This window comes from Dama dama, chromosome 18 (genome assembly GCF_033118175.1).
Source record: "Dama dama isolate Ldn47 chromosome 18, ASM3311817v1, whole genome shotgun sequence".
NCBI classification, from domain to species: Eukaryota; Metazoa; Chordata; class Mammalia; order Artiodactyla; family Cervidae; genus Dama; species Dama dama.
Genome location: NC_083698.1, coordinates 46171648 through 46189126, shown reverse-complemented (window position 1 = coordinate 46189126; position 17479 = coordinate 46171648). Strand labels below are relative to the sequence as shown.

The 17479-nt window shown below is 39.4% G+C and overlaps 1 protein-coding gene across 2 annotated transcripts in view; it reads right to left on the bottom strand.

Annotated features, from left to right (window-relative positions):
• Positions 1 to 15362, bottom strand: part of BCAP29 (B cell receptor associated protein 29) — a 49244-nt gene extending 33882 nt beyond the window's left edge. Inside the window, exons 1-4 of one of the 2 annotated variants that reach the window (XM_061165249.1) lie at positions 15043 to 15362; positions 14185 to 14291; positions 8972 to 9072; positions 174 to 324 (exon numbers count right to left, since the gene is read on the bottom strand). In XM_061165249.1, coding sequence (XP_061021232.1) covers positions 174 to 324; positions 8972 to 9072; positions 14185 to 14276 — 344 coding nt within the window. In that variant the 5' untranslated portion in view covers positions 14277 to 14291; positions 15043 to 15362. Of the gene's footprint in view, positions 1 to 173; positions 325 to 8971; positions 9073 to 14184; positions 14292 to 14751; positions 14850 to 15042 lie in introns of those variants that run through there. The other variant, XM_061165248.1, reaches the window with a different exon arrangement.
• Between the last annotated feature and the right edge of the window lie 2117 nt (positions 15363 to 17479).

The window sequence follows — 17479 nt, the reverse complement described above, 5'->3', positions numbered from 1 at the left end:
TGGGCCTATCAAATCTACAAGCCAGGATTCTTATTTGTTATTTGGGTCTGCCATCTGAGTTCTTTCAAAAAAGATGTTAGTGTGCTAAATAGTAGAGAAGAAAAACCTACACTATAGGTGGAAAAAATGAGAAACATAAATCACGTTTTAAAATTGTGCTAAAAAAAACTTACAGCCAGAAAAATAATGAAAATCCAGAAATGTAAAGATTTCTTTGAGACCTGAAGAGTTTCATTTGTGTATGTTCATAGGCAGCAGGTCTGTTGGCTGAGCTCTTTTCAATAGTATGAGTCGAGGAATATTTTCTTACTTCTCTCACAGCATCTATTAAAAAAAAGAGGAAACACATTGCTTTTGGCTTTTAAGAATATAAGATTATTAATATAATGGAAAGTAGATTTAGCCCAAGTGACCTAACTTTTAGATAATGAACTTAAGCTAGGGGGTCTCTTTATAATACATGGGAGGATATTATGCTCAAAATAGATGCCAGTGGTAAACTTTGAATATAACAGTATTTTGCTTTTTTACTACTTTTTTACTACTTTTTTACTAATTTAGGAGTTACCATCACTGCACTGTCTCTAATATCTGGCTACACTGCATTAAAATTCAACCTATTGACAATAACATATACAGGTCATATGCCATTACAATCAATTCCAGGCTAACCCATTCTCTTATTGCACTAGCATTTTTATTACATCTACTATAATTTTTTTTTTTATAGTGGAAGTCACAAATAGATTCAAGGGATTAGATCTGGTGCCTGAACTATGGACGAAGAACTATGGACGAAGGTTCGTGACATTGTATAGGAGGCAGTGATCAAGACCATCCCTGAGAAAAAGACACTGCGAAAAGGCAAAATGGTTGTCTGAGGTGGCCTTACAAATAGCTAAGAAAAGACGAGAAGAGAAAGGCAAAGAAGAAAAGGAAACATGTACCCATTTAAATGCAGAGTTCCAAAGAATAGCAAGGAGAGATAGGAAAGCCTTCCTCAGTGATCAATGCAAAGAGATAAGAGGAACACAATAGAATGGGAAAGACCAGAAATCTCTTCAAGAAAATTAGAGATACCAAGGGAACATTTCATGCAAAGATGGGCACCATAAAGGACAGAAATGGTGTGGACCTAACAGAAGCAGAAGATGTTAAGAAGAGGTGGAAACAATACACAGAAGAACTGTACAAAAAAGATCTTCACGACCCAGATAACCACGATGGTGTGGTCAGTCACCTAGAGCCAGACATCCTGGAATGAGAAGTCAAGTGGGTCTTAGAAGCACCACTATGAACAAAGCTAGAGGAGGTGATGGAATTCCAGTTGAGTTATTTTAAATCCTAAAAGATGATGCTGTGAAAGTGCTGCACTCAATATGCCAGCAAAACTGGAAAACTCAGCAGTGGCCACAGGACTGGAAAAGGTCAGTTTTCATTCCAATTCCAATTCCAAAGAAAGGTAATGCCAAAGAATGTTCAAACTACTGCACAATTGCACTCATCTCACACACTAGCAAAGTAATGCTCAAAATTCTCCACGATAGGCTTCAATAGTACGTGAACCAAGAACTTCCAGACACTCAAGCTGGATTTAGAAAAGGCAGAGGAACCAGAGATTAAATTGCCAACATCCACTGGATCATCGAAAAAGCAAGGGAGTTCCAGAAAAACATCTTACTTCTGCCTCATTGACTATGCCAAAGCCTTTGACTGTGTGGATCACAACACACTGTGGAAAATTCTTCAAGAGATGGGAATACCAGACCACCTGACCTGCCTCTTGAGAAATCTGTATGCAGGTCAAGAAGCAACAGTTAGAACTGGACATGGAACAAAGGATTCTTTCCACACTGGGAAAGGAGTGTGTCAGGGATGGATACTGTCACCCTGCTTATTTAACTTATGTGCAGAGTGCATCATGCGAAATGCTGGGCGGGATGAAGCACAAACTGGAATCAAGATTGCTGGGAGAAATATCAGTAACCTCAGATATGTAGATGATACCACCCTTATGGCAGAAAGTGAAGAACTAAGAACCTCTTGATGAAAGTGAAAGAGGAAAGTGAAAAAGCTGGCCTAAAGTCCAGCATTCAAAAAGTAAGATCATGGCATCTAGTCCCATCACTTCATGGCAAATAGATGGGGAAACAATGGAAACAGTGACAGACTTTAATTTTTTGGGCTCCAAAATCACTGCAGATGGTGACGGCAGCCATGAAATTAAAAGATGTTTGCTCCTTGGAAGAAAAGATATGACCAACCTAGACAGCATATTAAAAAGCACAGACATTACTTTGCTAACAAAGGTCCATCTCGTCAAAGCTATGGTTTTTCCAGTAGTCATGTATGGATGTGAGAGTTGGACTATAAAGAAAGCTGAGCACCAAGAACTGATGCTTTTGAACTGTGGTGTTGGAGAAGACTCTTGAGAGTTCCTTCGACTGCAAGGAGATCAAACCAGTCCATCCTAAAGGAAATTAATGCTGAATATTCATTGGAAGGACTGATGCTGAAGCTGAAACTCCAATAACTTTGGCCACTGGCCACCTGATGTGAAGAACTGATTCATTAGAAAAGACCCCGATGCTGGGCAAGATTGAAGGCAGGAGGAGAAGAGGATGACAGAGGATGAGATGGCTGGATGGCATCACCGACTCAAAGGCCCTGAGTTTGAGCAAGCTCTGGGAGTTAGTGGTGGACAGGGAAGCCTGGTGTGCTGCAGTCCATGGGGTCGCAGAGTCGGACACAACTGACTGACTGAAGTATTACTCTTTTTAAAAAAAACCGAAGTAGAGTTGATTTGCATAGTTTCAGGTATACAGCAGAGTGATTCAGTTATATAGTTATCTTTATTCCTTTTTGAGATTTTTCCCATTATAGGTTATTATAAGATACTGAATATAATTCTGTGCTATACAGCAGGTCCTTGTTGTTTACCTATTTTATATATAGGCTATTATTATTTTAAATTATTGACATGTTAGAAGTATTTGGTTACGCTGAGATTTCTACTGGCAAAAATTTGTTGAAATGGGATTGACCTATGGTAGTATATGATCCCTCAAGTGTCCTGTGGATGGCACCTGTTAGTGAAAATGTTCAGAGAGCTGCTCTTTTGATACTTTCAGTTCTGTTAAGTCTCAGATTCAGGGGAATCACTTTTCTCTAGTGGGAGACAGATTTCAGATTAGCATCTTTATTTGGTGTACTCTTAAGCCACTGGATTCTTGTAGTTTCCTGGGAAGGTATCTGCCTTCTATGTCACAAAGACCAATGGAATATAAGCAAGTTAGGTTGTTCCTTTCATGTAGTCATAAACATTCCTAGGGAAGAGTTCACTGCCTTATAGGAAAGAGACTCCAGTTGAAAAACAGCTAATTTTAACCCCTATTTTACTTAATTTTTTTAATAGCACTTTGAGCTAAAATTCATATAACACTTACCCTTAAAATTGTATTTGGTGGTTTTGAGTATATTCACAAAGTTGTGTAACCAATACCTGAATATTTTCATCAACCCAAACAGAAAGCCCATATCCATTCTTGCCCTCCCTGCACGTCCTGGCAACCACTAATCTACTTTCTGTCTCTATGGATTTGGCTATTCTGGACATTTGATATAGATGGAATAATACTTTATGTATTCTTTTGTGTTTGGCTTCCTTTACCTCACATAATATTTTCAAGGTTCATCTATGTTGCATCAAGTTACATAGATGAACTTGCTTTATTACTTTTTATAACTGAATAATTCTCTGTTGTACAGCTACACCACATTTGGTTTATCCATTCAAGAGATGATGGATATTTGGATTTTCTCCAGTTTTTAGCTATTATGAACCACAGTGCCATGAAGATTCATGTACAAGTTTTTATACTGACATGTTTTCATTTCTCTTGGTATATACCTATGAGTGGAATTGCTGGATCATATGGTAACTCCCAAGTGGTGCTAGAGGTAAAGAACCTGTCTGCCAATGCAAGAGATGTAAAAGAAGCAGGTTCGATCCCTGGGTGGGGAAGATGTCCTGGAGGAAGCCATCGCAACCCACTTCAGTATTCTTAGCTGGAGAATACCATGGACAGAGGTGCCTGGTGGGCTACAGTCCACAGAATTGCAAAGAGCTGAACATGACTGAAGTGACTCAGCACGCATGCATGGTAACTCTATGTTTAACTTTTTGAGGTACTGCCAAACTTTTCCCAAAGCAGCTTTATCAGTTTACATTCCCAGTGTAATGTAAATTGGGATGGTTCCAATTTCTCCACATCTTCATCAGCGTTTGTTATTATCTGTCTTTTAGATTATAACTATCCTAGTGAGTATGAAGTGCTATTTCATCGCAATGATAGTTTTTTTCAACTGAAAAAAAATCATTTATTTCCATTTTCTTTAATTCCTTCTAACAATGTTTTTGTAGCTTTAAGCGTTGAGATCTTGTACATCCTTTATAAAGTTCTTTTCTAAAAACAAGAAGTGTTTAGGCTTCTTGTTGCATTTATAAAAGTAATTAAAAAAATTTTCAATTTTGAATTGTTGCTTAATAGCATAGAAATGCACTTCATTTTGTATATTGACCTTGTATTTTGTGATGCACTATACTTCTTTGACACAGTATTTTTCTTGTAGATGCTTTAGAATTTTCTAAATAAATAATCATGTCATCTTCAAATGACTGTTTTACTTTTTAATTTAAAATCTTAATGCTTTGTATATTTTTCTTAACTTATTATCTCGGTTAGAAAATCTATTACTTAATTGAACAAAAATAGTCAAAGTGAATATCCTTGCTTTGTTCCCAACCTTACAGGGCTAACTTTCAATATCTGACTAAGGATGATACTAGCTCTAGACTTTTGTAGATGCTCTTCATCAGAATGAGGAAGCTTCCTTCTATTTGTAATTTGCTAATTAAAGACAATTTGATGTTTGTATATACTGTAAAATAGTTACAAGTCCATCACCATACATTTACAGAATTTCTTTTTTCTTGTGATGCAAAATTTCTTTCAACATCTACTCTCCTAGCAATTTTCAAATGTGCAATGCAGAATTATTAACTAAGTCACCATGCTGTTCATTATATCTCTATGACTTATTTATAACTGGAAGCTTATATGTCTTGACTCCCTTTACCTGTATTGCCCACCCCCACCCCTGGCAACCACCAATCTGTCCCCTGTATCTATGAACTTGATTTCATTTTTTAAGATTCCACATACGAATGAGATCTTACAGTATTCGTCTTTCACTTAGCATAATGTCCTCAAGGTCAATTTATGTGGACACAAAAGGCAAGATTTCCTTTTTTTTGGTCATTTCTAAGACTGCCTCAAAACAATAAGAGCATGCCAACCACTACAAAACAACTAAAAAGAAAATAGTCTTTATGAGCTATTTGGAGCAGTCTAGAGGAACCAAACAGTACTTTGAAGTCATTGTTGTTTTCCTTGTTGTTTAGTTGCTAAGTTGTGTCTGGCTCTTGTGACCCCATGAACTGTAGCCTGCCTGGCTCCTCTATCCATGGGATTTCACAGGCAAGAATACTGGAGTGGGTTGCCATTTCCTTCTCCAGGGGATCTTCCCAACCAGGGACAGAACCTGTGTCTCCTACATTGGCAGGTGGATTCTCTACCACTGAGCCACCTGTGAAGTGTGATGTCATTACTACTTGGCAATTAAACAGGAATAATACTCCTGGATCCATTATGCAGAAATGCTAAAGACTAAGCAGTACTACCACAGAAAAACACAAACCCATTTGTAGAATGCATTGCTTATATAATAGTAAAGAAACCGTGTCTGAAAAGTGGGATGGTGGGGGGGGCAACAATAAGAGGAGGATGTGACACTTAGTCAATTTTCTATAAGGCACATGGAGATCATTTTTTTGTGGGATCAATTCTGTAAGCATTCAAATTCCTGAGAAACATTTCTGCTGACACTAAATAAATTCTCCTGGGTTTCCTACTTCCTTTCTGCCTGTTCCAACTTGCTAAAACACATACACACTTTGCAGTTAGTATTGGCTCTAGGAATATAAACATCTAGTAATGATTATTACACCAACAAGGAAAAAATTCCAAAATAAAAGATGAATTATGTTGAGTAATTCAAACCTACTGGGTCTGCATTATTTACACCACTGTCATTTTAGTGGATGAGAACAGTGGACTACGTACTTTACATATGTATGTGCATGTTATTCTTTCAACACCTTAGTGAAGTAGGTGTTATTCCCCTGTTCTGAGACGGAAACACTGAGACTTCATGGGTAAGTCCCTGTTTGACTGTCTTTATCATCCAGGGTTAAAGGCCCCACATTAATCATCCACGATGTTCCTATTCTCTGGGAGTTAATTACTTCCTCTGCCCATAGATGTAGGCTCCTGCCAGCAGCCATGATTTTGCTCTGTGATCCTGGACCCTGGCCATAGCTTCTCAGATGAGGATTGGATACCCAGTGTTATGATTTTTTTCTTCCTTAGAATTGGAATTTAGAAACGGCTAGTTAATCCTCACATATGGCTGGCATGACAAAACTTAGCAGCTGTATATAATTCTGGCCTGGAAATTGAGTATCAGAGTCTGTAGCGATCAGGAAGAAGAAGTAGACCAAGGGAGAAATACAGGACACTAAAAGGACACTTCACTTCCTATGAATTTGGCTTCCTTCATTTTTCAGGCCACACTGAAACAACCCTATATTTTAATTTTCCCTTTCATACTCAAGTGAGCTGATGCTGGTTTCTGATTTATGTAACCAAAAGAACCTTGGCTAAAGTTGTCATTCTTTATATGGCTATGTGGCAGTTTTCAGTAGAAATTCTTGTGATAATTTTAGAGTTAGAAGGACACAGTACACTCTTAGAGCTACTAAGAGCTGTGGAGATTATTTCCTCTCTCTATTTTGCAAATGGCTAAAGCAAACTCAGAGAGATGAAATGACATTCCAAAGGTCATTTAGTTAGCTGGTGACAAAGTTGGAACCTGGTTTTCCTTATTGTTTTTCACCTGCTTGCTGTGATTTCTTCTATGGCTAGAGATTCAGTCAGTAACATTAAGAACATACCATGAGACAAATACAGTTTGAAGTGAAGTGCAAATCCATTCACATCCTGATGCAATGACTTACTCATACCTTCTCATGCCATTTATTTCCAGTTTATAAAGAGGATTCCCCTCCAGAGGTTAGTAATATGGAAGATGAGAAACATTTTCTCACAAGAGAGTGGCACACATGGTGGCTATGGCCCCAGGCTGACACCTGTGAAACCTGCCTAACTCACAACACAACTCTGAGGGACAACACCCTGCACTGGTATTAAAAGCTGAATTGCCAAGAAGTAGCTGGGTGATCTCTGACAAGTTACATAATCTCTCTGAGCTCAGTTCTTAAAAGCTTCTAAAAAGCATGGCAATTTACTCCTAAAAAGCATGGCAATTATTTTGACTCATGGAATTTCTAATCTGACAAAAACCTTAAGAGTCTACTTCAAGAGAAAAGTAGTGTCTGGGATGTTGCAATACCTCTGCCAGCATCTGGACAAACATAAAGGAGGCCTGTCACCAAGGGACAGGATTTATACCCACGGCCAGAAGCTGAACCACCCTGGCATCAAGGGACAGATATTTTGACTATTAAGAGTTTTCTACTACTGACGACCTATAATCAAATAGGGAAATGATGGAAAAATCTGCACGTTTTTGAGACAGACAACAAACCCCTCACTAGGTGAAAGAGGTTAACTGTCTGCTGCACACAAGCATGTAGACCCTGGATCGGCTGGAAACAGAAGGTTGATAATGCTGACTCCCAACTGCCTCACCACCAGCCCCTCAGAAGGATGTGCACAACCTGATCACGCCCTCTTTGAAACATTGCTATAAAACTCTTCACTACCCCTTCGAGGTTGGGACATGCAGTTTGGAGGGCATTAGCCCACTGTGGCCCCCTCTGCCTGACAAAGCAAATAAAGCTATTCTTTTCCACTTCAAAAAAAAAAGCTTGCTTCTAATTTCTAAGGTGCTTGTTATGAAAATTTCAAACATGCGGAAAAACTAGTACAATAAACATCCATATTTCCACTACCTAGATTCAACAATTGTTAGCATTTGCCATATTTATTTTTTTTAAAACCAACTGAAAGTAAGTTGTAAATATTATGAGACTTTACTTCTATGTATTTCAGCATGCAATTCCTAAGCATAAGGACATAACCCTATGTAACAGGTGTTGGTAAACTTTTTCTGTAAAGAGCAAGTTGTGTATGTTAGGCCACACGGTCTCTGTTTCAACTACTGCACTCTGTAGTTGTTCATACATAGACAACACATAAACAGAATAGCATGGTATGTTCCAATAAAACTTTATTTACAAAAATAGGCAACTGATCTGCAGGTTATAGGTGGCTGACTTCCTCTATATAATAACAACACTGATATCATAACTAAAGTTAACAAAAACTCCCTAATGTTATCTAACAAATAGTCTATATTCAAATTTTTGCAGTAGTACCCAAATGTCTGTGCTATAGCTGTCTTTCAACCAGTGTCCAATCAAGATTCACACCCTGCATCTAAAACTTCTTTTGAGGGCCATTGCTCTGTTTGTCTCCCAAATAGTTAAACCTGTGGACAACTAAGACCACAATAACAAAGGACTGTATAACTGCTAATTCTGAAAACTAGGCTATGCATCGCAGCATTTAAATCTTAAAATAACATAAAAGAGATTAAGAACCACTGTACTCTGCTGCAATTTATGCTTGTATATATATAAAATTAATAATATCTATCAACATACCAATTATCTACTCCATATACTATCATATATTATACCAAGTCAACTGTATACCAATGGCAGCACCAATTTAATTAAAAACCAATCAATACTAATTCATTAATGATAATAATAATATAAAAAATTATAGTTAAGCTTAGTCTAAAGGAGGACTCTAGTACTTACCTAGAAACAGAACAATCAATAGGATTATAATAGTAAGAAAAGCCTTGTTCCAGAAACTTGCAATTTTACCCCAAACGCTAAAGGAAAATATCTTCTGCCATCTGTAAAGCAATACAATGACATCAGGTGTAAAAAGTCAAGGGAACACGTTGAGATACTTTCTAAACACTAAATTAACATTTTGGCAATTGTGTAGTGAGTGAAAAGAACTATGGAAATTTAATTTTTTGTCATGTAAGAGAATTGTCAATTCTTATCAATAAGAATATCTCATGAAATAAAGAACAACTTTCAAATTTAATAAAAATCTGACATTTGATTATCTTCTGTCTGGTGGCTTAAATATTCTTAAGTAAAAGTAACTTCTGAAGTAAATACACATCATCAAAACCTTAAATAGGAATTCTCACAGTAAAAATGTTAAATTACTGATAGAAGTTATCACTTTATATTATTTTCCTTATCAGGATAATAACTCAGAAATAACAAAGATCTATTATTCTGACAACTAATAACATTTCAGGGTTAAGGGGTCTGACTTTCTACACTATTTATTTTTATAATAAAAAAAATAGATGCAGTTTCAATGGCTACTCCAAGTAAAAAAGTTTTTCTACTTTTACCATAAGGAAATTAAGAAAATCATTGGACTATTATACACACATTAATCACTGAGCTATTACAAATACATTAAATCACTGAGCTATTCTGCAATGTGTGTGTAATACTGTATTACATACATAGTAAAGAGCAAAAATCTTAAATATATAGCTTGAAAGGGACTTCCCTGGCAGTCCAGTGGTTAGGACTCTGCACTTTCACTGCTGAGTGTCCAGTTTCAATCCCTGGTTGAGTAACTAAGATCCCACAAGATGCATGGTGTAGCAAAAAAAGAAAAAAAATCTCTCTCTCTCTCTCTCTCTCGAGGGATTTTTATGTGTGTTTATACCCAAGTAATTATATTCAGATCATTACCTGAACATAGAGAAAATGAAATAGGGCAACAGTCTAGATGGAATGAATATGAGCAAAGACACATAGGTAAGAAAGCATGAGTTACCCATGGCAAAGAGTGACAGACTGAAAAGGTACCAAATTTCACACGAGAGCATTTTAAATGAGTAACACATTAACTGAGTCCAAAGGAGACATATAAAGATAAGCACTTAGGTAAACTTCAAATTTCCTTTCATGGACCACAGCCTTGTAGTGGTGTGTGGGCCACTACACAAGCGTAGGGCTTGTGTAATTCAATGAAGCCATGAGCCATGCCGTAAAGGGCCACCACAGATGGACAGGTCATCGTGAAGAATTCTGATGAAACGTGGTCAACTGGAGGAAGAAATGGGAAACCACTCCAGTGTTCTTGCTGTAAGAACCCCATAAACAGAATGAAAAGGCAAAAAGATATGAGGCCGGAAGATGAGCGCCCCCCAACCCCCGCCCCGGTTGGAAGGTGTCTAATATGCTAGTGGGGAAGAGCAAACGGCAATTACTAATAGTTCCAGAAAGAATGATGCAGCTGGGCCAAAGCAGAAATGACGCTCAGTTGTGGATGTATCTGGTGGTGAAAGTAAAAGTAAAGTCTGATCCTGTAAAGAACATTGCGTAGGAACCTGGAATGTTAGGTCCATGAATCAAGGTAAAATGGACGTGGTCAAGCAGGAGATGCCAAGAGTGAACATCCACATTTTAGGAATCAGTGAACTAAAATGGATGGGAATGGGCGAATTTAATTCAGATGACCATTGTATCTATGTGGGCGAATTTAATTCAGATGACCATTGTATCTATGTGGGCAAGAATCCCTTAGACAAAAAGGGAGTAGGCCTTCATAATCAACAAAAGAGTCTGAAATGCAGTACTTGGGTGAAATTTCAAAAACGAGAGAATGATTTTGGTTCATTTCCAAGGCAAACCATTCAACGTAACAGTATTCAAGACTATGCCCCAACCACTAAATGCCAAAGTAGCTGAAGCTTCATGGTACTATGAAGACCTTCAAGAACACCAAAAAAAAAAAAACCAAAAACAATGTGCTTTTCATCACAGGGGATTGGAATGCAAAAATAGGAAGTCAAGAGACACCTGAAGAAATAGGCCAAACTTGCCTTAAAGTACAAAATGAAGCAGGGCAAAGGCTAACAGAGTTTTGTTAGGAAAGCACACTGGTCATAGCAAACACCCTTTTCCAACAACACAAGAGTTGACTCAACACATGGAATCATCAGATGGTCAATACCAAAATCAGGCTGATTATTTTCTTTGCAGCCAATGATGGAGAAGCTCTATGCATGCTCAGTCGCTCAGTTGTCTCCGACTCTTTGGCTACCCCATGGACTGTCGCCCCCAGGCTTTTCTATTGCAGCAAGTGAGTTCAGTAGTTGTGGCTTGCAGGGTATAGAACGCAGGCTCAACAGTTGTGGTGCATGGGCTTAGCTGCTCCGTGGCATGTGCAATCTTCCCAGACCAAGGACTGAACCCGTGTCCCCTGAACTGGCAGGCAAGAGTCTTATTCACTGTGCCACCAGAGAAGTCCCTTATGTTTTGAAAACAACTCTAATAATAACCTGAAGTTTGTGGGGAAACAGAGTTGATATGGATGCAGTTTTTTTTGCCTCTTTGCTTCCAACTCGAAGAATACTATTCAAATTTTACATTACAAAGATTTGTATTTTTAGAAAGAGAACTAGCAATACCTTGACCTAGGTCCAAATGTAAATTCACATTTCAAGTAAATCAACAATATAAAAGGGAACACAAAAGGAGACCCGCCCCCACAAGAGGGAACAATTAGCAGTTTATAAGGCTTGATATAAGGAAAAGCTAGTAACAGTTACTATGTAGAGTCCTTACTATACTTCCCTTCTAAGCACTTTTACATGGCTTAGCTCATTTAATCACCAAAACCACCGTATGAGGTGGATACTAGTATTACCTGCATTTTACAGATGAGGAAGGTTTACAGATGTAAACCTCCATTTTACATCTCTGGCCAGAGATGGTAAATAACTTGCCCAAAGTCATACAGTAGTATGCAGAGTTTTGATATAACCCCAGGCAGTCTAATCTCTGAATATGTGTCTTTCACTAGTGGGTTATGTGAGAAAAACAAGAGTAGAGAGCCAAAGTATGATAAATGAACACTGAAGCCTTTTCTTTGAAGAGTAAGGTGATTACACATGTAAAAGGATAAGAAGATGTGAATACACACAGTAAGGACATATTGTAAATGATCTGTGGACATACATATATACATATATATATATATATATATATACCCACCATGTTTTTCTAGTGTATATTTGTCCAAGAGGATATATTTATGTAATGTGTGTACATGTACTCAAATCTACCAAACAGCTACTTTATCAGGATAGAAAAAAATATATTATTTGATAGGAAGAAAAAGATCCATAATCTATAAACCATTTTGAGGGAGAAAAGATCAACTGACAAATTTTTTTTTTCAAATCCTAAAGTTCTATAAGTTAGATGTTAGATGTTTATAAATAACATCTTTCTTTCTCTTACATATAGGATTCTACTGTTGCAAGTATTACCAAAAAGCCAAAAAGGGTCTTACTGAGGATTTGAAACAAAATCAATAGGATAAGAGACAAGGTGATGAAATAGAGCACTAGACTGAGGAGCAGATTCTTATCCTGAATCTGCCAAAGCTCAACTAGATGACCTTAGGCCACCTTCTCATAGAATGAATAGGTTGAATAAAGTTCAAAAATCTCAAAGGACCCTTCTTATAATTCTATTTTTTCTTTCGTAAGCAAGAAAATAGTGATGGCACAGCTGAGAGATAAAAACGGAAGTGAGCAGAAATCCAGGTAGGTAAGAAGAAAGTTAAAAGTTGTGGAAGATTACTGGACCCTGAAGATGAACCAACCTGTCCGCAGGGCAGGAAGAGAAATGCAGATGCAGAAAACAGTCTTGTGGGCACAAGGTCAGGGTGGGAGTGGGGTGGGGGGGTGAACTGGGAGATCGGGATTGACATATATATTCACTACTACTCACCAAGTAGCTAGCTAGTGGGAACATGCTAAAGCACAGGAAACTCAGGTCAGTCCTCTGTGATGACTCAGATGGGTAAGAAAAGGGGATGGGGTGGGAGAGAGGCCCAAGAGGGAGGGAACATATGTATGCATATAGCTGACTGACTTCATCATACCCCAGAAACTACCACAATATGGTAAAGCAATTATACCCCAATTTAAAAAAAAGATAAAAACCTTCATAAGTCTCTTCAAGTCAAGGAATCTTACTAAATTTCAGTGGGTTATCTGTAGGATCTCATTAATGAAAGATTTTCTTTTACATGAACAAATTTGTTGCAACATTTTTACACATTCACACTGCCAAGTCTGGATCTAAAACTGAACTCCTAAAAAGTAGGTTACAGTAGGGGTGGAGAGAGTTAAGGCTACAACTGAAATCCTACTGAAAGATCTTTGACAGTCTTTTACTAAGAAACTCATGTTAAGGAATGGTTATGATACTTTGCATACTCAGCACTTTTAATTTATACTCATTAATTCTGCATGGGGATAAAGTAGTAAAACTGCCATTAAATGAATACAAATGAATTATGTAAGACCAAAACTAAGAATCATTTATTGGCCTAAGTTTCCAAATTGTCTTTCCATTGTTCCAGTGAAATATCTCTGCATTATGGTGTACTGTAAACATCATTTATCCATTTACTTTTATTTGGCTCACTATTCTAATTCAGGGCAATAAAACAAAAGTAAAAGCTAACAAGACATGTAAAAAGGATGACCATCACTTTATTACATCACATAACCAAAAGGAAGAGGGACGAGGACCTTCTCCTTTTAGAAGGGAGGGGGAAAAGTTATTTGTACATATGTGTGTGCTCATTCGCTCAGTCGTGTCCGACTCTGTGCTATCCCATGGACTGCAGCCCACCAGGCTCCTCTGTCCATGGAACTCTCCTGGCAAGAATACTGGAGTGGGTTGCCATGCTCTTCTCCAATTTGTACATATAATAAAAAGTTTTATGAAGTGATACTTTAATATGGTCATTAGCTATTACTTAATTGGCGTGTGAGTTTATTTTTAAAGAGCTCCTTTTATAGAATCAGCATTGAAATTCTTTTAAGAAAACTTCTTCCGTAACACACTCAACTGTCTAAAGAGCTCATCATATACGTTGCTGTAACGGTTTGGTGGGTTCCTACCTCTGAGGAGGAATAAAAGGTAGACAGAAGATTAAAATGAGTCCTATTTCAGCGTAAAGAAAAGTTGCAACTGCCGCCCATTGAAGTGTCATTGTTTTTCTTCACACCTAAATAGAGAAACACTTAATTTACTCTGTAGCCTTTCAAAGAAAATTCGGTTTAAGGAGAGGCCCTTGGGGCGCGAGGCTTCCGGCCTTGAGGTTGCCGGGGTCCGACACTCCCCTAAAAGGGAGGCGCCCGGCAGTGGCCCGGGGCGGGGAAGGGAAAGGGGAGAGAGGAGGGAGCCGGTCGAGAGTGGGCCCAGAGGCCCGGGTGGGCACCTCCCCGGCAAGCCTTACGGAACCGGCCAGGCGGCACCGCGGTCGTGCTTTCGGTCCAGGTTCACGGCGTCAGCAGCCCAACGCCACCCTCCCCTAACGCCCGAGTCCGGCCCCCACCCCCACGCCCGCTCCCGCTCCGCGAATGCGCCGAGGGAAGGGCCGCGCCCGCGGACCAACCGCGGCGATAGCAGCGCGACCCCGCGCCCCACGCCGCCGGGAGGCCCGCGGGGCTCTCGCCCAGCCTTACCCCGCCTGCGGCCGCCCGGCTCCCCGCGCTGCTCCGCGGCCGCCGACGCGCGGGACGTCACACGCCGCGGCGGGGGGAGGGAGCGGGCCCTCCCCTCCCCCACCGCCACCCCCGGACCCTCCAGGGCTCCGGCCTCCGGGGGCGGGGCCCCGCCGACCGGCCGCGCGGTGCGATCGCGCTGATGAGCGTTAATTGTTTCTAATTGGGTGGTGGAGTCCCTGGGTGACGAAGACTCTTCGATCTGGTGCTTAGGGGCTCCCAAGGGCAAGGTCTTCTGGGGAGCCAGCTTACCATTTCTAGTAAAGGGTGGTTTGGGTGGGAGGCGTGCGGTTAACCGACGTTCTGAAGGAGCGTGTGGGGTCCGGCGAGAGACGGTGGCGTCGGGGCGGGCGGGCTGGACAGGGTGCTGCCAATTTAGTGAACGTGGTTAAAACACTCCTTCCTGGTCTGTATTTCACCGTGGACAGTTTCGTTGGCCGGAACAAGCTAGAAGTTACATATTAGAAAGGCCAGGATCTGGTGATTGTACCGAATTCTCTGAAAATGTAGAATAGGTAGCGTCCAACATCTCGTGTAAGGGTTTCTTTCCCCTTTTGGCCATGGGCTCGGAAGAGGAAATACACTTTAGGGGTTGGGGACTAACTGGAAAGGAGAACAACGTAGGTATGGGTACATTTTTTCAATTACTCTTTTCCGGGTATTCAAATTACGTGAATACACTCAAATTATGACAGTTTTTTTCCCCTCAATATTAACAACATATTAGAAATGCACATCAAAGTATTCTCCTGTAGAGGATTATTTTGGGAACATTAAATAAATGGTAAAAATAAGAGGTGGTTATTGAATATAAAAACACATGTAAGTCAGTGTTTTCTCTGTCACAAATATACTTGATTATATAGAAAAGACAACATAGGTTAACCATAAGGGACTTAAAAAAACAAGGCGTCTAGAACTCCTTGCCCTTTCCACTGGCTCCTTGAAAACGCTGTGCACCTTACTCTAATTAGGCCATTGTCCTCATAACACATGTAATTCACCTCAGAGTTAATTAACAAATTTACAAATGACTACGTTTTGACTGTAACTCCCTATGTGCTAATATGGTACTCATATTTAATGAAAAGCAGTTATCTTTAAAAATCCATTAACTGAAAAATGAAAGCACAGAGTGTACCTTAGAAAGTATTACAACGGGTGCTTATGTTAAAATGGATTTCTCATATTCCCAAATTCGTGAATTAACTAGTTCTAGGTAACTGCTTATAAATTTTTATGTTGGTGATATAGACCACTATCTTAATTATAGAACTGTTTTTAACAAATCGAGGTAATTCTTGCAGTAGCACCTTCACCGCCAATAAAATTCTGTTAGCAGTATCTCCAAACCATGGAACTTTTAAAAAAAATTTTTCAATTTTTTGACTGTGCCGTGCCACTTGGCTTGTGACAATCTTAGTTCCCTGCCCAGGAGACTGAACCAGCACACTTCATAGTGAAAGCCAGGAAAACTAACCACTGTACTGCCAGGGTATTCCCTAAGCCATGGAACTCTAAAGTTAAAATTATCCTCAACTGCTGGGAGGCATAAAAATAACATTACTAAAAATGTTATGAAAATTAAATTTTTAAATAAAACCTGGTTACTCTTCTACAGGAAATATTATTTCAAGTACACAGTTGTCTTTGGTATCTGTGGGGCATTGGTTCTAGGACTCTTGCAGGTGCCAAAATTTGTGGATGCTTAAGTCCCACATATAAAATGTTTTAGCACCAAGGGCCAACCGTGTAATTATCTCTAGACTATTGACCGAATTTTTATATTTAAGATGTAGGAGATAGAAATTAATAGTATCATTTATATACAGGACTGATGCTGAAACTCCTGATACTTTGGCCACCTGATGTAAAGAACCAACTCATTGGAAAAGACCCTGATGCTGGGAAAGATTGAGGGCGATAGAAGGGGATGACAGAGGATGAGATGGTTGGATGGCATCACTGACGTGATGGACGAGTTTGAGTAGGCTTTGGGAGCTAGTGATGGACAGGGAAGCCTGGCATGCTGCAATCCATGGGGTCACAAAAAGTCAGACCCGACTGAGCAACTGAACTGAACTGATATTTACCAAGCTCTCAATCTTCTAAGAATTTAGAAGGCTTGAAATATAATAAATATGTCATTTAAAGAATTTCACAGAGTCTTCACTTTTTTTAATAAAGATTTTTTATTTTTGATGTAGATCATTTGGGGTTTTAATGGCTGTGAGGCATATGAGATCTTAGCTCCCAATCAGGGATTGAAACTGCACCTCCATGCACTGGAAGGAGGAGTATTAACTACTGGATCACCAGGGAAGTCTCCCTTAGTTTTAAATTACAGAAAATATCACATCTAATTAATTTGTTACATGCAATTTAAAACAAATACCTTGAGGTGTGTAATTCATGAATTAGGAAGTAGCAGTTTAATTTTCCTGAATGGCAACCCACTCCAGTACTCTTGCCTGGAAAATCCCATGGATGGAGGAGCCTGGTAGGCTACAGTCCATGGGGTCGCGAAGAATTGGACGCGACTGAGCAACTTCACTTTCACTTTTCACTTTCATGCATTGGAGAAGGAAATGGCAACCCACTCCAGTGTTCTTGCCTGGAGAATCCCAGGGATGGGGGAGCCTGGTGGGCTGCTGTCTATGGGGTCGCACAGAGTCAGACACAACTGAAG